We start from the raw sequence: 19,980 nt of genomic DNA on the forward strand, positions 1-19,980 counted from the left end.
ATTGCGGTGAGTTTCGTCGTTTGTGCTGTTCGACGGGCGGGTGGGCAACTTCATGGAGCAGGACAAGCAAACATGTCTGAGTCTTCACATTGCAGACTGCAGAAGACTCGACTTCACCTGAGGATGTAACACAGGCACCCATACCTGTGTCTTCAGAGGGCAGGTGTGCCCTCACGCTGTATTCTACACCAAGGACTGGCCGGAAACACAAAGAAAAAAGGACTGTGAGCTCATGTTTCATGTTTGCGCATAAGACCCTTGTAAATACAAACACAAGGATAATGAGTTTATTAAAGAGTTCAGATATATGTTCACTTCTGTTATGTGAAAATAAAAATATGTTTCCAATACTGCCACGGTTCGCAGGTGTGAGACAGTGGACTTTCCAGTGTTGCTTCTCGGATGTGTTATTTACTACCCGCGACAACCTTGCACGTAGTGCTCCTAAAAACACCCTGGTTCTTTTTCACGTTGACGAATGTGCTTCGCATAAAAAGTGCAACAGTGGTCTTGTTGTTTGTAATCAAGACCAGAGCCACTCACCGAGGCCCTGACTGACCACCACGCACACAGACTGACCACTCACCGAGGCCCTGACTGACCACCACGCGCACAGACTGACCAGAGCCACTTACTGAAGCTGACTGACCACCTTGGACACAGACTGACCACAGCCACTTACTGAAACCCCACCATGCACACAGTCCACACTCCCCGACGGACACGCACACGACTGCTGGGCTCACACCCTGACACAGACGGCAAGATGCAGGGTGACCGGCGCGCAGTGACACACCGACACACGATTGCAGCCACACACACAGCTGTTGCAGCAGCAGCCCTGTCCTGGGCACAGCGCGACAGGAGAGAGTCCCCAAACTGGAGTCAGCACAGTGCAACAGGGAAACATTCTTATAAACTCTTTAATTGCAGCCTGGAGTCAAAAAATTGCATTAAGGGCATTCTAGAAAATTACAACTCTCGAGTTGACGAGAGTTTGGACAATGAGGGTGCTGAGAGAGAGGGCGGGGGGACGGGGGGCACCAGCTGATGGGACAGGCGCAGGGGCGCTGGAGAGGTTTGTTTCGAAAGAAGAATCACAGGCGCGCAACCGTCCCAACTCGGCGCTGGGACAGGCCAAGAGGGTGGGCACAACGAAAGAAAATAAGTGAAATCAAGGGGGACAATTTACAACCTGTAACGCCACCCGACCAGGTGCGGACGTTCTCGGGAAGGGGCGAGGCAGAACCAGAACCAGGCCCAGGGGGAGAGCAGGTCCAGCGGGGCCTCGGGTACCACCAGGAGTGGACTCCTGGTACCAAGCCGGACCGCTGGACCAGAACCGGCAGGCCCGGCCCCGTACCACAGAGGGGATAACAGGCATTTCCGTATCGGCAACTAACTAAAGAGCAGGTGATCCTCACCTCTTAATCACAGAACCCGACTGAGGTCAGAGGTGGAATAAAACCGTGCCGACCTCAAGGGCCGGACTCGGCCACCCCAGTTTAGAATATCCCTGAACGAGGGGCGCCCAGCTCCAGCCCTGGGGGAACCCTGCTGCTGGATCGCTGATCCCCGCTAGACGAGCAGCCCTGCTCTAGTCCAGCCCTGTTTCTGGAGCCGTTCCCAAGTGTCAGCCGCTGCGGAGCAGGGGGGGTGGGTTCCTTTGTGACATCATAAAGGGAGGTCCTCCTATGACATCATAAAGGGGACAGCCCCGGCCAGAGGGCCACACCTGTTTCGCTGGTCCGGGCTTGAGGTCACGGCCCCTTGAGGAGCACGGGGACCAGCGGGCTCACACGCCCCCCCGACAGCGTCAGGGCCCTCTCCACTGCACTGGCGATGGACACGTGCAACACCGGGGCAGCCCCACTGGCGTTTCGCTTTTAAAAATATAAGAATGCTCTCCCAGATGTCCGCTGGGGCGTTCTGAGCAGGGGTACATCACCACCACCACTGGGGCACACAGAATACAGATAAAATAAAATATAAAAACAGGGAACCCGAGACCATACTGGTGTTTGCTTTCCTGATGGAAAGACCCAACAGAAACCTAGATTTTACACACTGTATGTCTCTAAGGACAAATAAAACGGGTACATTCCATGGTCAGCTGAAGGCTTAAAATAAAAGCAATAAAAAAAAAACGTCCAGAACTTCCAGTCCAGCGAAATTCCAGGGCCGAGCACCGCCTGCTCTCACTCTCCCAAGCCACGCCCCCTCTTTCCCAGCTGTGATTGGTTGCTGTGTCCAGTTCAGACTTTGGAGAGCCGCGATTGGCAGGTTCCTTCCGTCATGGCAGCCGTAGCCCAGGTGACGGCCTGATTGACAGCTTGAAACTCCTCCCCCCCCCCCCAACCCGCACTCTCCTATGCAGGTGGTCTTCGATCAAGAAGGATGACGACACATGAACTCCCATCTCAAAGCCCCATGGCGTCAGAAAAAAAACCCACACTCCCTTCTGCCATTCAGAAGACCTTGGCTGATCTCTATGAACCACCTAAAATTAACAAACATATAAATGCGTGGGAGGGGAAAAAAAAAACATAAAAAAAATAAAATTGTGACAACTATAAAGATCTGAATGTCACAGACATCCCAAACATTGAAAGTGGAAAATACAAAGAGGACATTAACCCATCCTGAGAGCACAAACTGGAAATTAAATAAACTCTGTTGCTTGTTTTTCTCTCTGCGTGCGCCTGTCTGTCTGTCTGTCGGCAGTCCAGTGTGCCAGTGGGGTCAGTACCCCTGCAGTCCGTTGTAGATCTTCTGTAGTGGCGTCTGCTTCAACAGCTGCCTCACCCCTGCAAACAAGAGCAACTGCGTCACACAGGGTGGGGTCACACTAACACCTGCCACCTGCTCCTAGAGAGCCCCGATACAGCCAGGCCTGCACACCACCTGCACCCGGAGCCTGGCAGCCCCCTGGCGCTGTCGGCAGGTAAGCTGTTCCATCTGGAGGGCTCCGATCCCCCACGGCCTCTGAACGACTTCATTCAACCCAATCTCCCGCTTGAGCGATCACAGTGAAGCCGTACAACACTGTCGATTGGACAGTGGCCTCTAAAACCTGCGGGAATGGGGCGCTCCAGAGGTCAGGCTGGGGAACCCCTGCACTACAGCTTCTCAAAGCGACCAGGCTGTTCCCTCGGCCCCTGGGAAGACACCCGTGACCCCGTCTCGGGACAGGCAAAGCCCTGCAGGTTTAAAAAAAGGCACTTCATCCGATTATTATTCGATCCAGGTCAGTGGTGTGGGGCAGGCACAATGCCCAAAGACCATCAGCGATCCCCCGGAGTCATTAAGAGTTTCGGGTGAAGTGAAATCCCCGATGCTCTCTAAGACCAGAGAGAACCATCTCTTCTCCAGGACGGAAAGAAAACAACAGCCCGGGTCCGCTGTTCACTTGTCCAGAAGCCAGTCAGAAGAAAAGCTGACTGGTACAAATTCAGCCCGATGGGGCAAAACATAAACGTCTGGAAGACTAACAGCTCCTTTAAAATACAGATGTCCGCCAACGAGAATAACTTCCTGCATCTCCCAGAAGACCACTGTTTTTCTCTGCTAACCCAAAAGTACCAGCCAAGCTCATCTTTCAGTCTGGGATGGGCAGCTGTAGTCCTGCTTTTCCCCAGATCTCAGTTTTTGGGGTCTCAACCAGCTGCCCAGTGAACACTCCTGACCTCAGCCATGAATTGTTTCAACCCGAGGGGAAGCCCCAGTCTCCACGCGTGCGTCTCGGGGGTCTCACCCTCTCTCTGCTGCTCGGTCAGCTGCTCCCGGGGGAACTCCACGTCGAAGGTCACGATCAGCGAGCCGCGGATGTTGTTGTTGTCGAAGTTGGGGAGCCCCTCTCCCTTCTTCCACAGCTTGGCCCCCGGTTTGGTGATTTTGTCGCGGACGATGTGCACCTGCGTGGACAGACAGCGGGAGACGGACAGAGAAGAATGGCAGAAATCAGAAGGGAGGGAGAGAGAGAGACTATGAGCACTGAGGCACACACAGGCCATTCAGCTCATGAGGGCTCAGCAGCTAATTAATAAGGCCCTCAGTCAGCCGCTCCCAGCGAATCAACTTCAGCATTTATAAAGCTTAAATTTCCTCTCCATCCTTGCATAGTTGCACTGTTAATCCAGAACTCATTTAAATGTCATTTAAATTTCATAGCGCCATTCATAAATTGTGAAACGCACAGGTATAGTCCTGAACTCCACATTCAACCAGTGCAAACACGCCATCAATTCAGCTGCTGGATAGCTTCAACAACATGGCTGCCTAGCTTGTACCATATACCCACAGCCCTTTGTGTAAAGAAGAACCTCCTATTTCAGGTTTAAATGCACAGCCACGTTGTTTCACCTGAATGAAAACAACAGGTAGGCGACTGACTGTTCCATCCATTCGTTGCCAAACAGGAGGACGGAATATAAATGACTTGCTTGTGGTTTTTGGATGGAGGGGTCTAAAATGCAAGGGGGCAGAGTGTTCCCAGTCTGTTATTGGGAGGTGTGCTCATGCCGCATGAGAACGGGTCAGGCAGCGTGCATGGGCACTCGTGAGCGCACCTTGTGTCCATCCAGATGTGTGATGTCCATCTCAAAGCCCACCAGCGCCTCCACCAGGGAGATGGTGACATTGGTGTAGAGATCATCTCCGCGCCGCTCGAATACGGGGTGTCTGAGGAGAAACACACACCATCAGACCACCAGTCTTCTCACTGAGAGAGGAGGGAGAGACACAGGGAGAGGGGACGGGGCCGAGGAAAACAGAGAGGAGGAGGAGAGAGGGATGGGGACAGGGCAGAGGAAAACAGAGGAGGAGGAGAGAGGGATGGGGACAGGGCAGAGGAAAACAGAGAGAGGAGGAGGAGAGAGGGATGGGGACAGGGCAGAGGAAAAGGAGAGAGAGGAGGAGGAGAGAGGGATGGGGACAGGGCAGAGGAAAACAGAGAGAGAGGAGGAGGAGAGAGGGATGGGGACAGGGAAGAAGAGAGCAGAGAGGGGAAAGGGTACAGGAAAGCAGAGAAAGAGAAGAAGAAAGCAGAAGGTGAGAGAGGGAGGGAGGGAGGATCACAGGTTCAAGCGGGGGAATGGGAACAGTGGGAGAAGGAGAGGACTGCATTCTCAGCTGTAGCACAAGCTCTCTCCCCAGCACTCCCACACGTCCGTTCCCAGCTCGCTCATTCCTGCACTAAACCCACAGCAATCCCCCGGGGCTCTCACTTCATCACTTTGATGCGGAATCGCAGGTCTCCGGGCTCCCCGTCGATGTGCGGCTCTCCTGCAGAGAGAGAGGAAGACAATCATACACACTGTACAAGCCGGGAAGAGCACACAATGGTGTGGACAACACGATACCGCCTCGGGCCTCGTTTGGAAACAGTGTCTTACCTCCATCGGTGTGGGAAACTACTGCGCTCACTTCAATTGTTTATTCCACAGACGTGCGCTGCTCATTGCATGCTGGTCTGCCCAGACCTTGATCTAAAATTCAACAGCTCCTACACTAACCTGGACCCAGTCTAGAGACCGCACCAATCACGTCCCATAACACCCGCACTGAGCCCCCTGATCTGTTCCATGCTGATCTCCAGGCTCCTCCCTCAGCTTTCGCTGAGCTGCGACAGCATGCAGACTCCCGCCTGGCATTTCCAGAGCTCAGGGCTCCGGAAAACAGCCCTCTCACTGAGCACATGATGCCCATAAAGGAGCAGTGGCCATTGATCTGAGAGTCTCCTCCAGGCTACTTCTAGAAACAAAACAGGCTGTGGGCTTCAACAGCATGGCTGGGTAGCTCGTTCCCTACCCCCACAACCCTTTGTGCAGCAAAAGTGCCTCCTGCCTCCTGTTTAAATGCACTGCATGAAGACCCCCTTACAGATCCCATCAGACGGTTGGAATCCATCTTTTCATCCCAGAAAACGAGGCACCTCTTGGATCTGGGACTTTCCCCGCTCAGTCTGAGCCCCCGCGGTCTGCTGTCTAAGAGTGCAGTAGAAATCACTCCGGTGCACGGTGTAGGGTCGCAGCATGAGGAAACTCGCCCACGAGGAGAGTAACGCCACTAGAAACGACTGTGGGCACGTCTCTGCCTTCAAGGCCACGCGCTCTCGCAAGCTTGACGTCGTTTAACCACAGTTTGCGAGTCTGCTGCGTTACCTTCACCGATGAAGGGATACTCCATGTCGTCTCTGACCCCCTGCTCGATCTCCACCTCCAGAGTCCGCTCCTCATTCACCAGCCTGGGGGGAGAGAGAGAGAGAGAGAGAGAGAGAGGAGTCAGGGCGCCGTGTCCCCCCACCCCCTACAGCTCGGGGATACCCCCGTCTGTCCCGGGAGGGCGAAGCACTAACGTCCAGCCCCCCGTCGCCCACCGATCCCAGCACTCACTTGACATTGGGACACTCATCGCAAACCACTTCCTGGGTCATCTGGAAGCGGCCTGGCCCCAGCTGCGTGGTCCTCATTTCCTGTCGGCAGTTGCACTTCCTCTTCCCAGGGGCCTCCTTCGCCACCGGCTTGTTGCGGATCACCTGCAGGAGAGGTCAGGAGTGCGCGGGGGAGAGGAGGGGAGGGACACCCCGTGGTCAGTAACTTCTTCATTGCAATTCCAGCGCAAGCCGCGAACTCTGTTTCACCAACTTCGGCTTTACTAGGCAAAATCTGCTGAAGGGGAATTACTGTAAGTCTCTAAAACCAGAAATATCGGACATCCCAGCAACCATGGGGAAAGGTACAAATAATAACACACAGTTAAAATAAATGCTAAAGAGGTTCAAAATTCAGGAACACAGACCATGCCCTGAAACGACAGGTCAGTTGCTTACGATGGGCGATCGGTGCTTCGAGGGCTTTAGCGCATTTTGAACAGTGTATTTACTGTAGAACGCATGGAATAAAGAGCTTGTGTGCTTCTGATAAAAAGGGCACAGGAACAATTTTCCTTTACTGCGCTGATCGCAATTCAAAAGATCCAGTAAACATACATAGTATGTATTCTTCCTGTATGTTTTTGGGCTGAAAGAACTACAATGTCCGATTTAACAGACATTCTACAATAACAACACTCCTTCCCTCCATTAGTTTTTTTTAAACCGAGGGCTTCCTGTCCTTCTACTCTCTTCATCTACACGTTAATGTTTACTTTAAACAGTTTATGTAATTAGCATAATCACCACATTAACACATCATCCGCTACTTGATGTTTGCGGCTTGTGTTTAATGACCTCCCCACCCTCACTCCTGATGCATTCTGGGGGGGAAGTTGTGCTTGTCTGGATTTACCTCCACAAAGTTCCCAGAATACACTTCTTCAAGGGTCACGTCCAGGTCAAGGACGATATCATTTCCTCGGGGAATGTTCCGGTCCTGTTGCCGCGGGTTACCGCCGAACATGAACCCAAAGTCGCCGAAGAAACTGGAAGAGAGAGAGAGGAGAGGAGAAATCATTTAAGAGGATGAGACGTGAGGTAGGGTGTAATTTTGCTACCAACGGCACGGAGCTGACAATCAGCCGACCAGAATGGTTTCATTCATCCATCCCCACTCTCTCACTCAAACCAGAACCCAATTAAACTATCAGATATGTGGAGGAAACCGACGCGAACACGGGGAGAACATACAAACTCCACACAGACAGCACCCCAGGTCTGGAATCGAACCCAGAGCCCCTGCGCTGCGAGGCAGCAGTGCTAACCACTGTGCCAACTACCAAAACAGCTGATGAAGCCCAACCGAGCCGAGCAGTGAACTGAGCAATCGTTACGGACTGGACTCGATATCAAGTCCCATGAGCCAATCCACAGAGCTCTCGCTGTTACCAGGCTGACCACAGGGCACCAGCCCAGCCTCACCAGCCTCGTGTGAAGATGTCCCCACCCCCCCCTCCCACTGTCCCCACCCACCTGGAGAAGATGTCCCCATGGGAGCTGTGGTGCCCCTCCTTCAGTCCCTCCTCCCCGTAAGCGTCATACTGCTTCCTCTTCTCCTCGTCCGACAGCACCTGCGGGAGCACACACCTCTTGCCCTTTAGGGACTCCCTGGGGGGACGGGGGAGCCCCGGACCCCCAGTCCCTGCAGGCCTCCCTTCGCAAGCCACTGATGCCTGCGATACAGTTAAGGTCAGGGACCTCGCACCCCGACTCCCCGCTCTGCAGCACCAGGTGGAACTGAGAAGGACGTGGCCAAGCACCCACAGGAGCCACCACAAACACCACAGCATCTGGCACCACGCAGGACCAGGTGCACAAAAAGACTGCTGACTGCGTGCATACAATGTGCAGTGAAGAATAAGAGGCTCATCAAAAGGACGATTCTGTCCGCGTCATTTTCCAACAACACAGGAACAAGTCATGTAAGACCATTGACCATTTGGTACTTGGACATAATTCTCAAATCGAATCGTTTCTTCACTATTACGAAACGCATGCATTACATCAACAGTGAAACACAGAGTAGGTACAGTATAGCATTGCCTTACTATTTCCATTAAATAACCTGGCTATATTATTCAGTATTTTGTGTGAGTGCTCAACGCAGTTCAGGAATGTAATCTCTAATATTTGTTTTTAAAGAGATAGGAATGCGTTTTCATTTTATGTATTTTTTCTACAAATGTACAGCAGCTCTTCTGAAATAACGCTTGCTATAGCTGGGAAAAGAACGCTTTTAAGATTTCCTGATGTAGTTTCATATTAAATTACTATGTAATGAGCAGATTCGCAGATTTCCGGTCCCGGCGTCTCAGACAGCCGCGTGGTTAAAACAGCTGGCTAATTCAACTTTCACCCCTTCACCCCTCAACCAATCACATGCGGCCACACATGCTTGTCCACCAATCAGGACGGGCCTCCGTTTCCAACAACAAAGGAACTCTCAGCGGCTCACGAGAGGCAGCGTGCTCTCTGAGCCCCGAGCTCTTCCACATCGCGGCAGGTGCAATTAATAACGTCATCAAAACACACCTAATTAATGCCGGTACGGAGCTGCCGTGCCCCAGTCAAGCGCGATTCTGGAAAAAGCCATCGACGTTTTGAATTTTACGTTGCTGCAACCGAAACACGTTGCTAAAGACAACTGAGACCGAACGAGAGAAGATTCAGGAAACAGGTCTAACAGAAGGGACGCTATTACATTACACATACGTTTTCTTCGGAAGACAATTTAATTAGGTCTGTCTTGCCAAAAAAGGCCCAGGAGCTAATAAACAACAACACCTGCTTGAGTTTCAGGCTCAGGGCTTGCTGGGTATCATGACCCAGATTTTCCTTTTAATGTTACTGTGGGTTGTACAAAAGCATAGTCCACGACACAAGGTGCTATAATATTACACAACTGTAGCCCAGATGCCAGTAAGGCGATTGTCTTTCTCTCCGGGGTCTATACTGACACACACACCCCCACCCACCCACCCCCGTTCTCTGAGGGAGAGAGACAGCAGGAAGGAAACAGCTGAGCCAATCAGAACAGTCCAGGTGTGACTACAGCCTCTGGATCACTGACAGGCCCCACAAACACCACAGACCTGCTGGGCAATCACCGACCTTTGTCTAACCCGTTGAGCCAGTTGACATTTCCAGTGACAACCTGAACCGAAACACTCTATAGCACAGGAGACAAGGCAGTGAAAGAAGAGATCGAGTGATATAATCGAAATCACTGGACGGGGCCCAGTGCAAGTGTAGGGCAGGAAGGATTCCATCACCCAGCCAGAGAGGAGGGTTACAGTAACGCCGCAGAAGTCCCCAGGGATATCAGAGAGCCACCTTCTCTAAACTCCTTCAAATCCAGACTCAAAGCCACCTTCTTCAGAAACACCTTTCCTTGACTGGTTCTGTTCTTTACCCCCTGATCCTACTGTATTCAGTACCCCCATCTACTGTCTCCTCTCATTGTGTGATCTCATTGTGCAAATCTTGTGTAATTTTTATTTCATTGTTGTTGTTCTGTAAAGCTCTTTGAGAAGCCACCTTTAAAGGAGCTATATAAAATAAAGTTTATTATAAGTTGATATACTAGCATTCATATCATTGACTTCTTTAGTCACAGCACGTACTGCTACAGCAGGGTGTGGTACTGGGCAGCAATCCTGCTGTGAATATTTCAGCAAGAGCAGCACAGACTGATTTCTGCCTGAGTGCAGGTGAGAAGCCAGCTGAGGCTATTAAACACCTGCTCACAGCTGGGGGTGGGAGCTGCACTTGTACTGTGCTGGGATGTCCTTGTTGTTTGTGTACTGTTTGTCGTATTGCTCAAGGAAATGATGCCAACACCTTACAAAGCAACACACGCACTCCTGGTACCGGTGATATCCATGAGCTACCAGGCCCTGGCGTTACAGGGGCAGCCCTGCTGGCCTCCTGCGGCTCACTCGTCGGGAATGTTAGGGACGCTTCTAGGGACGTGTCAAAATCAAACCAGGTCATCCCCTTGTGCCCCAGCAGCAGCCTCCTGCAGGTCCAGCTCACTGGTTTCCACTGCGCTTGGGGGCACCGAGGAGCAGCAGGACTCCGCGCTCCAGTCGGGCCCGGCTCACCCACCTCGTACGCCGCGCCCAGGTCCTGGAACTTGTCCTGCGCCTGGGGGTCGTCCGGGTTCCGGTCCGGGTGCAGCTGCAGGGCCAGTTTCCTGTACGCCTTCTTAATGTCCTTGATGGACGCCGACCGGGACACCCCGAGAATCTTGTAGAAATCCCGCCTGGAACCGAGGAACAGACAGCGCCACGGAGAGGGCTGCTTACACGCAAGCTGGAAACAGACAGCTCCATTTCCCCCCTGTACCCCTCGGGGCTGTTGGACGAGCACTGTGGGGTCCAGTGTGAAGAGACTCTGAGAGCGCGCACAGGAAAGTCTTTATTACAGTCAGAAGGGACACTCCAGGATTCCCACAGTATCCCTCCCAGATGCAGGGGACGGACATGAAACACGCAATGGGGCTGGTGTTCCCTCCAGTCAGCCGAAAGGAAACCGAACCCACGAGCGAATGAACCCCGAACGAGAGGGAACCCCGAGTCGGTTGCATTCATGGAAACGTCTGCGTACAGTTTTGCAACCCACTTAAAATATATATATTTGAAAAAAAAACTGACGAGATAGTTTTAAAGAAACGGGCTGATGCATCCCAGTATGTAACAGGGCACGGACCGGTGTGTTAGGTAAGGAGGTGCGTACATCGGACCCTGCGCCAGCCCTTTCAAAGCGTGTATAGCGACCAGGCAACACCAGTGCAACATACACCAGCTCCCCTACGGGGACACGCCGCCAGCAAGCCTGTTAAAAAGTGCAACAGCCTCAAAACCCGCAATTCACAAGCGGCGGCTTGCCATCGCCGCCCAGCCCGGCGGAAGGGTCCGAGCCGCGGCAGACCAATCACAGCGCAACATGTGTACCAGCCGGTATGAGCGCCGCTGAAAGCGCCTCGGTTGACTCACCCTGCCAGCACAGCCGCCGCGAAATACAGCAGCAGACAGCAGGCGCTGCTCAGACTCAGTACCCTGGAAGCCATATGGATGTTTAGTTTTTTTTTTTATGTAGTTTTTGTATTTGTCCACTTCAGCCCGCTCTCCGGCTCTCTCCCCCTCTGCGCTCCGGCCCTCCTGTCACTCTGCCTCTCTCCCGCAGGCTCGGCAGCGGCGCTTCCGCCCGGAAGGCCCGCCCCCGCGAAGGCCCCGCCCCTCCCCGGCCTGCCTGCAGGGGGCGCGCTGGGCTTGGGCAGCTGAGCACGCCGCCCTCTTGAGAAAGGGCGCCTTACTTTCAAATCAGTTGCTGAGCAGAAGCTATTCGTTTTTGTTTGTGTGTTATGGGGTGGGGGATATAAAAGCTGTCACCGGGTTTAATTTTCTGAAAATACCTGTTACGGTTATAGTCTTTTGGTAAAAAAAAAAAAACACAAGCAAATCTGACTCCCATTTCACAACACTTTAAATCGGTCCGAGTTTTGTGAGCGGAACGCTCTGCCTCAGCTTCTGTGGATAAAATCCCGTACTGAGAGCTTAGAAATAACATTTTAAACATAACGATTTATTTCCCCGCAAGCGTGCTGTTGGAAGACTCGACCTTGCGGTGTGTGTTGTCTGACATTAAAGCAGTCGGTGTCGGAATCAGGCCGGATGGTTAATTAATGCGCTGGGAATTTTTTAGGAAGCAGGACTGGAGCCAGCGCCTCCTGCTCGTGCCCGCGCTCCAGCTGACGACGTGCGCGCTCACGAGGCCGAGGAAGCGGCGGCGCCAAAAGCAAGAGAGAGGCGGCCGGCTGTTTTAAGCAGGACAGAGACAGAAACCCCTTTCGTATTAACCTGTGGGGGCACAGGGGTCGCCAGATAAGTGTACTAAGACTTACAGAGGAGCCCCCAGCCCCCAGCCCTCAGCGGGACGGCGGGGCCGGTCCGCGGAAGGTGAAGCTTGCGTGTCTGTTGTGTTGCGGCGAGGGAGCGCCAGGTATGTCGGTCGGGGAGACGGGGCCCTCGCTGGAGCTGTTGCCATGGGGACGCGGAGGGCTTTCCGCCGGAGCCGGCTGGGTGTTGGCGAAGGCCACAGAGCCGACACCTGGGGCTTTCCTCGGTCGTGCACGTTTTGTTTCCCTCCGTCAAGAATACGGGAAAATAGCCAAATCGTCCACTGCGTACGACGCAAGTTTACACTTGAAACATTGAGTGGCGAGTGTTTTTTTCCCTTTAACGTTCATGTAGTCCAGGTGGCATGGGTTAGAAACGGTCTTTTTGACTCCTTGGTGTTGCAGCGTCTTTCTCTGGTGGTTTATCCGGTGGTTTCTGCCTGCCAGCCTTTCTGGAGAGTCTTGGCCAAGTCATCTTTCTCCCCTCATCTGCGTTTCTCCTACGTGTCTGCAGTTAGACTGCTTGTCATCGGTAGGGGCTACTGTGTGACTCCTGTGTCCTACAGCTATTGCTGTTTCCGTCTCTTCTCACTCCATCGGCACCTTCTCAGCCATGTTAGCATTGGGCAGTGCCAGTCAGACTGGTCTGTATTTGTCCCTGCCTGTCTCTCTCTCCCAGGGTGTCAGTGTGTGTTTTGACCTCTCTGTCCCTGCCTCTCTCTCTCTCCCATGGTGTCAGTGTGTGTGTTTTAACCCGTCTCTCGCAGGGTGATGGAGCAGTGTAGTGTCAGTATGTGTTTTAACCCCTCTGTTCCTGCCTCTCTCTCTCTCTCCCATGGTGTCAGTGTGTGTTTTAACCTGTCTCTCTCAGGGTGACGGAGCAGTGCAGTGTCAGTGTGTGTTTTAACCCCTCTGTCCCTGCCTCTCTCTCCAAGGGTGTCAGTGTGTGTTTTAACCCCTCTGTCCCTGCCTCTCTCTCCCATGGTGTCAGTGTGTGTTTTGACCTGTCTGTCCCTGCCTCTCTCTCCCATGGTGTCAGTGTGTGTTTTAACCCCTCTGTCTCTGCCGCTCTCTCTCAGGGTGACGGAGCAGTGCAGTGTCAGTATGTGTTTTAACCCCTCTGTCCCTGCCTCTCTCTCCCAGGGTGTCAGTGTGTGTTTTAACCCCTCTGTTCCTGCCTCTCTCTCTCTCTCAGGGTGACGGAGCAGTGCAGTGTCAGTGTGTGTTTTAACCCCTCTGTCCCTGCCTCTCTCTCCCAGGGTGTCAGTGTGTGTTTTAACCCCTCTGTTCCTGCCTCTCTCTCTCTCTCAGGGTGACGGAGCAGTGCAGTGTCAGTATGTGTTTTAACCCCTCTGTCCCTGCCTCTCTCTCCCAGGGTGTCAGTGTGTGTTTTGACCTCTCTGTCCCTGCCTCTCTCTCTCCCAGGGTGTCAGTGTGTGTTTTGACCTCTCTGTCCCTGCCTCTCTCTCTCCCAGGGTGTCAGTGTGTGTTTTGACCTCTCTGTCCCTGCCTCTCTCTCTCCCAGGGTGTCAGTGTGTGTTTTGACCTCTCTGTCCCTGCCTCTCTCTCTCCCAGGGTGTCAGTGTGTGTTTTGACCTCTCTGTCCCTGCCTCTCTCTCCCAGTGTGTCAGTGTGTGTTTTGACCTCTCTGTCCCTGCCTCTCTCTCCCAGGGTGTCAGTGTGTGTTTTAACCCCTCTGTCCCTGCCTCTCTCTCTCCCTCAGGGTGATGGAGCAGCGCAGCGTCAGTGTGTGGCCACGCTTGGAGCCCTTCCTCCTGGGCGTGCTGCCAGCTGCCCCCCCCGCCAAGTTCAGCATGCACTACCTCCGCAAGATGGCGGCCTACGTGCGAGCGCGGACGCGGGAGGGCTGCTTCCCGCGGCTGCACTGGCCGCTCTGGCGCCACATCGCCTGCGGGAAGCTGCAGCTGCCCGAAGACACCGCCTGGCTTTACTTCGAGACCTGCGACCTGCTGGCACCGCGCCCCCCGGAGGAGCGGCTGGAGTGGGCGGAGGCCGTGTCGCAGTGCGGCTCGGTGGAGGAGCTGGACAAGCTGCGGTACAAGGTGGGGAGAGGAGCCTGAAGCGCAGGGAGCACGGGGTTAGGCGAGGGGGAGTGGTGAGAGGCGAAAGGCAGTGGTGTCAGGGGGCTTCAAGGATATCTGCCCCCATTCCTTTCTGGGCATGATGAGATGGCAGGGATCAGATGTTTTACGGCGTCTTAACCACCCCTTTCATCTCTTCCGCCCCCCTACTCGTCCCCACTCTCTCTGTGTCCCCCTCCCAGCTCTCCGTGGACACTCTGCAGTTCCTGCTGTTTCTCTACATCCAGCAGCTGAACCGCGTCTCTCTGCGCACGTCCCTGATCGGCGAGGAGTGGCCCAGCCCCCGGTCCCGCTCCCGCTCGCCCTCCCCGGACCGCGACGCCAAAACCGCCGCGCAGAACAAGGTACTCGGCCGCCGCACCCCGGCAAGCGCCGCGGCTCGCAGGCTGCCGGCCTCCTCACAGACTGGTGCTTCGGCAGAGGCCCTAGTAATTGCAGACCAATCGGTCTTACTCGTTTTGCATGTAAGGTTGTGGCAAACACAAATTAGAACTAGACCGTTGGGATCATTTCAATAGCAGGGTGATTCAAAGGGATAACCAGCAGGGATGTAGAAAAGGTTGGCCTTGCTAGCTGACGTGTTAGAACTTGTTTGAACTAGCAAGAGCAGTAGGGCATACAGAACGAGCATGTCATGTGGAGTACTTAGATTTTCAGAAAGCCTTTGATCAAGTACCTTAGTCTAATTTGAAAATCACAGGCAGTTCTCGAACCAGAGACATTGATTTCCTTGAATTTCTTGTAAAAGGCACAGTTCAAGGAGATGTATGTCTCTTCTGTGAGAACTGGTTAATGAGTGCTTAGAGTACAGAAAGAAGTGAAGACTCAAATTGAGGTGTTATAATTAGTGGAGTACCACAGGGCTATGTATTAGGACCACAGGGCTTTCCTTCCTATTTTATATCTAGAACCAATCGGACTCTGATATAGTTAGGAAACTAGGCAATTTTTGAAAATAATACCACAAGGGAGAGTTTAACAAGTACTAGGAGCTGCACATGAAATAAAAAAAAAAGTTAGTTACAATTCAAGAGTTGACAAACACCTGACAGGTGTAGACCAGTGTGGAGTGTGACATGTAAGTAGCAAAAAGTAACTAAAAATAAAGAAGGGGTTCTAAGCTCTCGTCTGTTGGAAATAATGTATGTTGGGGTGCTCTTGAAACCAAGGGGTGAGTGTGGGGGAAAAAAAGTAAACCAACAAGCAGATCAGGTGCAGGTACAGATTAGTATTGCTGATTAAGTGCCATCTGGAACAAAAACCAGCAGAAAACTGGCACTCCAGGACCAGGACTGAGTCCCTGATTTAGACAACGTGGGAAACCAACAAGAAAGGCATGTAAGGATCTAAAGTTAGAAGCACAGCTTTTATATTGAGGGATGTTACGTTCTTATTGTACAGTGCACTAGTAAGACCAAAATGTGTACAGTTCCATTGAGCATGATGGGGAAAAAAGATGTTCTCTTGACTTCACCTGTCTCTCTGTGCTCATCTCCCTGCCGGACTGCAGAACTGGGATGACCAGGCCCACCTGAGCTTCATCCAGACCCACCTGTCAGACCTGCTGGAGCTGGTTCTTGAGCCGGAGCAGCTGGGCGGGCCGGGCCAGGCAGTGCACGACAGCCAGGTGTCGGCTGAGGCGCTGCGGGGGCTCAGTTTCCTGCTGGAGGGGTCGCTGAGCCGGGGGCGGGCCGTGCACGGCCTCCACGAGCTGCTGGGCTGGGGGCCCCTGCAGGCCCAGGCTGGCTACTCTGCGCTGACCCACAGCTTCTCCCTGCCGCGGCTGCAGGCCTGGCTGCGCGAGTCGCTGACCGCCAACCCCTTCGGCACCACAGCCTGCCTGCGCTCCGGCAAGAAGCTGGCCTGGGCACAGCAAGGTACTGCAGCCACCTCTCTGCCCCCGTGCCCGCCGCTGGGTAAATGATTAGATGATGTATCATTAACTGTTCTGGGGAAGGCATCATCCAAGGTGAGCTTCAGTGTAAAAGGAAATACACATCACGAACTCACAGATGCAGCGTAGAACAAATCTCAAGATCTGTAGAGTAAATTTCATGTTTGAACAATGAGGACAGAGCCTGTTAAAGGGTCAGAAACGTATTTTAAAATCCTCCGATAATCACAAACCAGGGTGCATTATTTACAGGGCACCACTTGTTCAGAGAGAGAACAGTGTCGTGGGCTGGATGTGTTTTGACATTGGAGGGGCTTACAAGATCAACTGTTGCTATCCTGCTGTCGTAAGTGTCTAGAGGGTCTATACCATCACGTTGCTGGGGCTGCTCCTTAGCCTTCCTTTGAGAAACGAGTGGAATAAAGTCCCGGGTCCGTCGTCTACGAATCGGAGCCCTCTCGGTAGTCCCCATCGTCTGTTGTTGTTTTTTTTTTTTTTTAAAGTGGACGGCGCAATGAAGAGGGCGAAGATCGCGCGGAACACGCACATCGCCCCACCGGGAAGCAGGGTGGTGCTCATGTCCCAGGTGTACCGGCAGACGGTGGCCAAGGACTCGGAGAAGCTGGCAGGAGCCAACGTCAAACTGCACCGCTGCAGCGAGGCCTACATCTACCTGCTGACTCCGCTCAGGCGAGTGTCCTGTCCCCCTGCGCTGGCACGCGTGCCGTCTGTCTGTCCCGCCGCCCCCTCTACAGCCCGTGGATAAATACACGGGTACCGTTTTGATCCGTTTCAGGCTCTGTGCTCCCCGCCCCTCTTCCGGTGGTCTCAATTCGTCCAGTGTGAAGCCTCCCAAGTGGCTCCACTGGCTCATGTGCTTTCCTGGAAGCAGGCTGAGCTCCAGGATTGTGGGTTCGTGCCTGGGTCATGTCCCCAGGCCACTGTGACTGGGATTTCCCCAAGGGACAGTGCACTGTGGGATGGGTGGCACCAAGGATAGGGTGATCAGAACAGAGGCCAAGACTGCTCGGTTACCCAGGGCTGTCTTGTCTCTCAGACACCATGGCCTCCCAGGTGCCTGTAGGTAAGCAGTGCTGTCAGTGAGGAGCTCTGCCCTCCTCTGGGGAGGCGCTGTGCCGCCTGTGCCATGTTAAAAGAGGAGCGCTTCGAATTATGACAGATCGAAGGGAGTCCGCCTACACTTTCTCTTTCTGCCTTGCCTGTGCAAGCCAGGACCCGAAAAACACAATTGGCTCGTCCAAATTGAGTGGATGTATACAATATAATTGACTATGAGAAAATTCAAAACAAAAAGAAATGTCTCTATATATGTAAGTATAGAGGTATAAGTACGTATAGTATATGGATAGATGGATATCTCCCAGCCATGGTAAATGTGGCTCTCCCAGGTGGACTGTTAACCCCGTGTCCTGTCTCTGCAGGTCCGTGAGTGTGGAGAAGTGCCGCAACACCACGGTGGTGCTGGGCCCGGTGCAGTCCACCGTGCACGTGCAGAGCTGCGAGGACGTGTGCGTGGTCTGCGTGGCGGGCCGCCTGTCGGTGGGCGCCTCCTCCCGCTGCACCTTCCACGCGCTGACCCCGACGCGACCTCTGCTCCTGCCGGGGAACGAGGCCCTGACTCTGGCCCCCTTCCACACGCACTACCCCTCGCTGGAGGACCACATGGCCAGCGTGGGTCTCGCTGTGGTTCCCAGCAGCTGGGACCAGCCGCTCCTGCTGGGCTCCGAGGGACCCCTGGGCAACCCGCCTTATCGCCTGCTGCCCCCCAGCGAGTTCTGTCCGCTGGTGGTGCCCTTCGAGATGGAGGGGGACACCACCGAGATACCAGGGGGGTTACCCCCACAGTATCAGAAGGCCCTGACAGCACGAGAGCAGAGGGTGCAGAACTGGCAAAGGACAGTCAAGGAAGCAAAACTCAACAAGTGAGTCAGGATTACCAACCCCAAGCGGAGAGGCGGTACAGCTGTTGTGCTGCCCTCGCGGGGAAGCCTCGTTTGTTACCCGTGTGCCAGTCTGCAGTGTGTTAATGGTTTGTGTCGCCCTCTGCAGGGAGCAGCGCAGGCAGTTCCAGGCTCTGGTCGAACAGAAGTTCCACGAGTGGCTCCTGGAGTCGGGACACAGGCAGCAGCTGGACAGCCTCATCCCCGCCCCCCCAGAGACGAAACAGGCGGCTGGGTAGTCGCGCTGCGCGCCCCCATCTCGGGGCGCTCGATCACGAATCCCAAAGCACCACGTCGGCAGCTGGTCTCTGTGCGGCCCACTCGAACCTCCACACGCCTGAGTGTGAACCGTGTTTCCCAGTGAGAGTGGCAATAGCCCACTCGACGGTTTCACAGGGCAGAGGGGCTTCAGCTCACCTTGGTGTGTGGCACAGTTAGTGCATTATGAAAGCTGGATATATTGACTTTTGTTCTCTCATGTCCAGGCTTCAGGAGCAGTACACTACAGGGCACAAATCTCCTCACCTCTCTCTGTGATCTCCATCATCAGTTCTTAGAGAGTATCACCAATGGCTCATCTATAACAGTGTGTTCCCTATGATGTGACCAGCTGTAGTCTAGAGTATGGTTTGCACTAGTGTGTTTTTTTCGATTCTTCCTGTAAATGAACTGAGATAGACAATGGGTGTATATATAAAGAGGAACATTTAATAGAGTGGAATTTTACAACACCTTAACTGCATATTTATGCCTGATTTGTTGTTAGTATATGAAATCTGTCCTGCTGACCTGAAGAGGGGAGAGGGTGACAGATATTACACCAGGTGCTCATTCACCCACTCCTCCTTCTTGGCTTCAGTGAGAGCTGAGAGCTGAAACCTGTCTCCAAGACAGAGGAAGAGAGAAGGAACAGCACAGGGACGCCTGGAGCTGGAGAAACAATCCAGCTGTGCATTTTGTTGAAAAGGAGCACCTGCTTTATCCAAAAAATACAAAAAACAAAGTGGAGGTCCCAAGAATTGTCTTCAATTTCTTACAAATAAAGCGACAAATTATCCTGGAAATGTCAAGGCTTGGAAACATACATCGGTTTTGTTTTTACAGGTAAAACAGCCTGAAACTCCTTGTGTTAACATAGGGTGCATATAAGAAGCCTTAGGTATCCTGCCTTTTCTGAAACAGCCTTACAACACTTTACCTTTATGTAAACTTATGTGCTCCTGTTTCATATCTAATGTTCACAATGTGTAAGTTCTTCTATACATTACACCAAAAAATGAATGAATGAATGAAGGAAGGAGGGTTTTGTAAAGCACATTTTCAAGCAATAAAGCACTCAGTTCTGTGCCTTGACTCTGGCATGTAGTTGTTGTCAAAGTGTGTAAGGGACTGACTGCAGTGTTTGGCCATTTAGGGTGACAACAGGGCTATACTGCTCCATATTTCTCATGTTAGGTTATATTTCTTCATACTATATACTACAAACCCTAACACAATGTAATTATGTTAATAATGTAGTTATGGTCATTTTGAGTGTGAGGCTATTTTTGTATTCCAGTCAAATGCAGTAAATTTAAAACATGTATATGTGGATAATCTCCAACACCATTTTACTGATGCTTGGGTATGGCTCTGAAGTGCTGTGATCCTCCAGCCTGGAAGAGGAGTGCTGTTAGAGTGCCCTCTGTTGG

General features: G+C 53.0%; 2 protein-coding genes across 3 annotated transcripts; one reads left to right on the top strand and one right to left on the bottom strand.

Annotated features, from left to right (window-relative positions):
• Positions 1–905: 905 nt before the first annotated feature.
• dnajb11 (DnaJ heat shock protein family (Hsp40) member B11) lies at positions 906–11,648 on the bottom strand. Its single transcript, XM_069196478.1, has 10 exons — positions 11,431–11,648; positions 10,541–10,697; positions 7,907–8,004; positions 7,287–7,419; positions 6,393–6,535; positions 6,162–6,244; positions 5,226–5,283; positions 4,569–4,680; positions 3,755–3,914; positions 906–2,807 (listed from the first exon to the last, which is right to left on the bottom strand). The coding sequence occupies exons 1-10, from the start codon at positions 11,502–11,504 to the stop codon at positions 2,743–2,745; spliced, it is 1,083 nt and encodes a 360-aa protein (XP_069052579.1). The 5' UTR covers positions 11,505–11,648; the 3' UTR covers positions 906–2,742.
• A 518-nt stretch (positions 11,649–12,166) lies between these two features.
• tbccd1 (TBCC domain containing 1) lies at positions 12,167–19,647 on the top strand. 2 transcript variants are annotated; one of them, XM_069196475.1, is made up of 8 exons: positions 12,167–12,436; positions 12,738–12,864; positions 14,056–14,395; positions 14,617–14,778; positions 15,945–16,311; positions 16,832–17,018; positions 17,771–18,271; positions 18,399–19,647. In XM_069196475.1, the coding sequence occupies exons 3-8, from the start codon at positions 14,060–14,062 to the stop codon at positions 18,526–18,528; spliced, it is 1,683 nt and encodes a 560-aa protein (XP_069052576.1). In that variant the 5' UTR covers positions 12,167–12,436; positions 12,738–12,864; positions 14,056–14,059; the 3' UTR covers positions 18,529–19,647. The 2 variants fall into 2 exon arrangements, with proteins under 2 accessions (XP_069052576.1, XP_006636353.2); XM_006636290.3 differs by lacking the exon at positions 12,738–12,864.
• The last annotated feature ends 333 nt before the right edge of the window (positions 19,648–19,980 follow it).

This window comes from Lepisosteus oculatus, chromosome 12, assembly GCF_040954835.1.
Source record: "Lepisosteus oculatus isolate fLepOcu1 chromosome 12, fLepOcu1.hap2, whole genome shotgun sequence".
Lineage (NCBI taxonomy): Eukaryota > Metazoa > Chordata > Actinopteri > Semionotiformes > Lepisosteidae > Lepisosteus > Lepisosteus oculatus.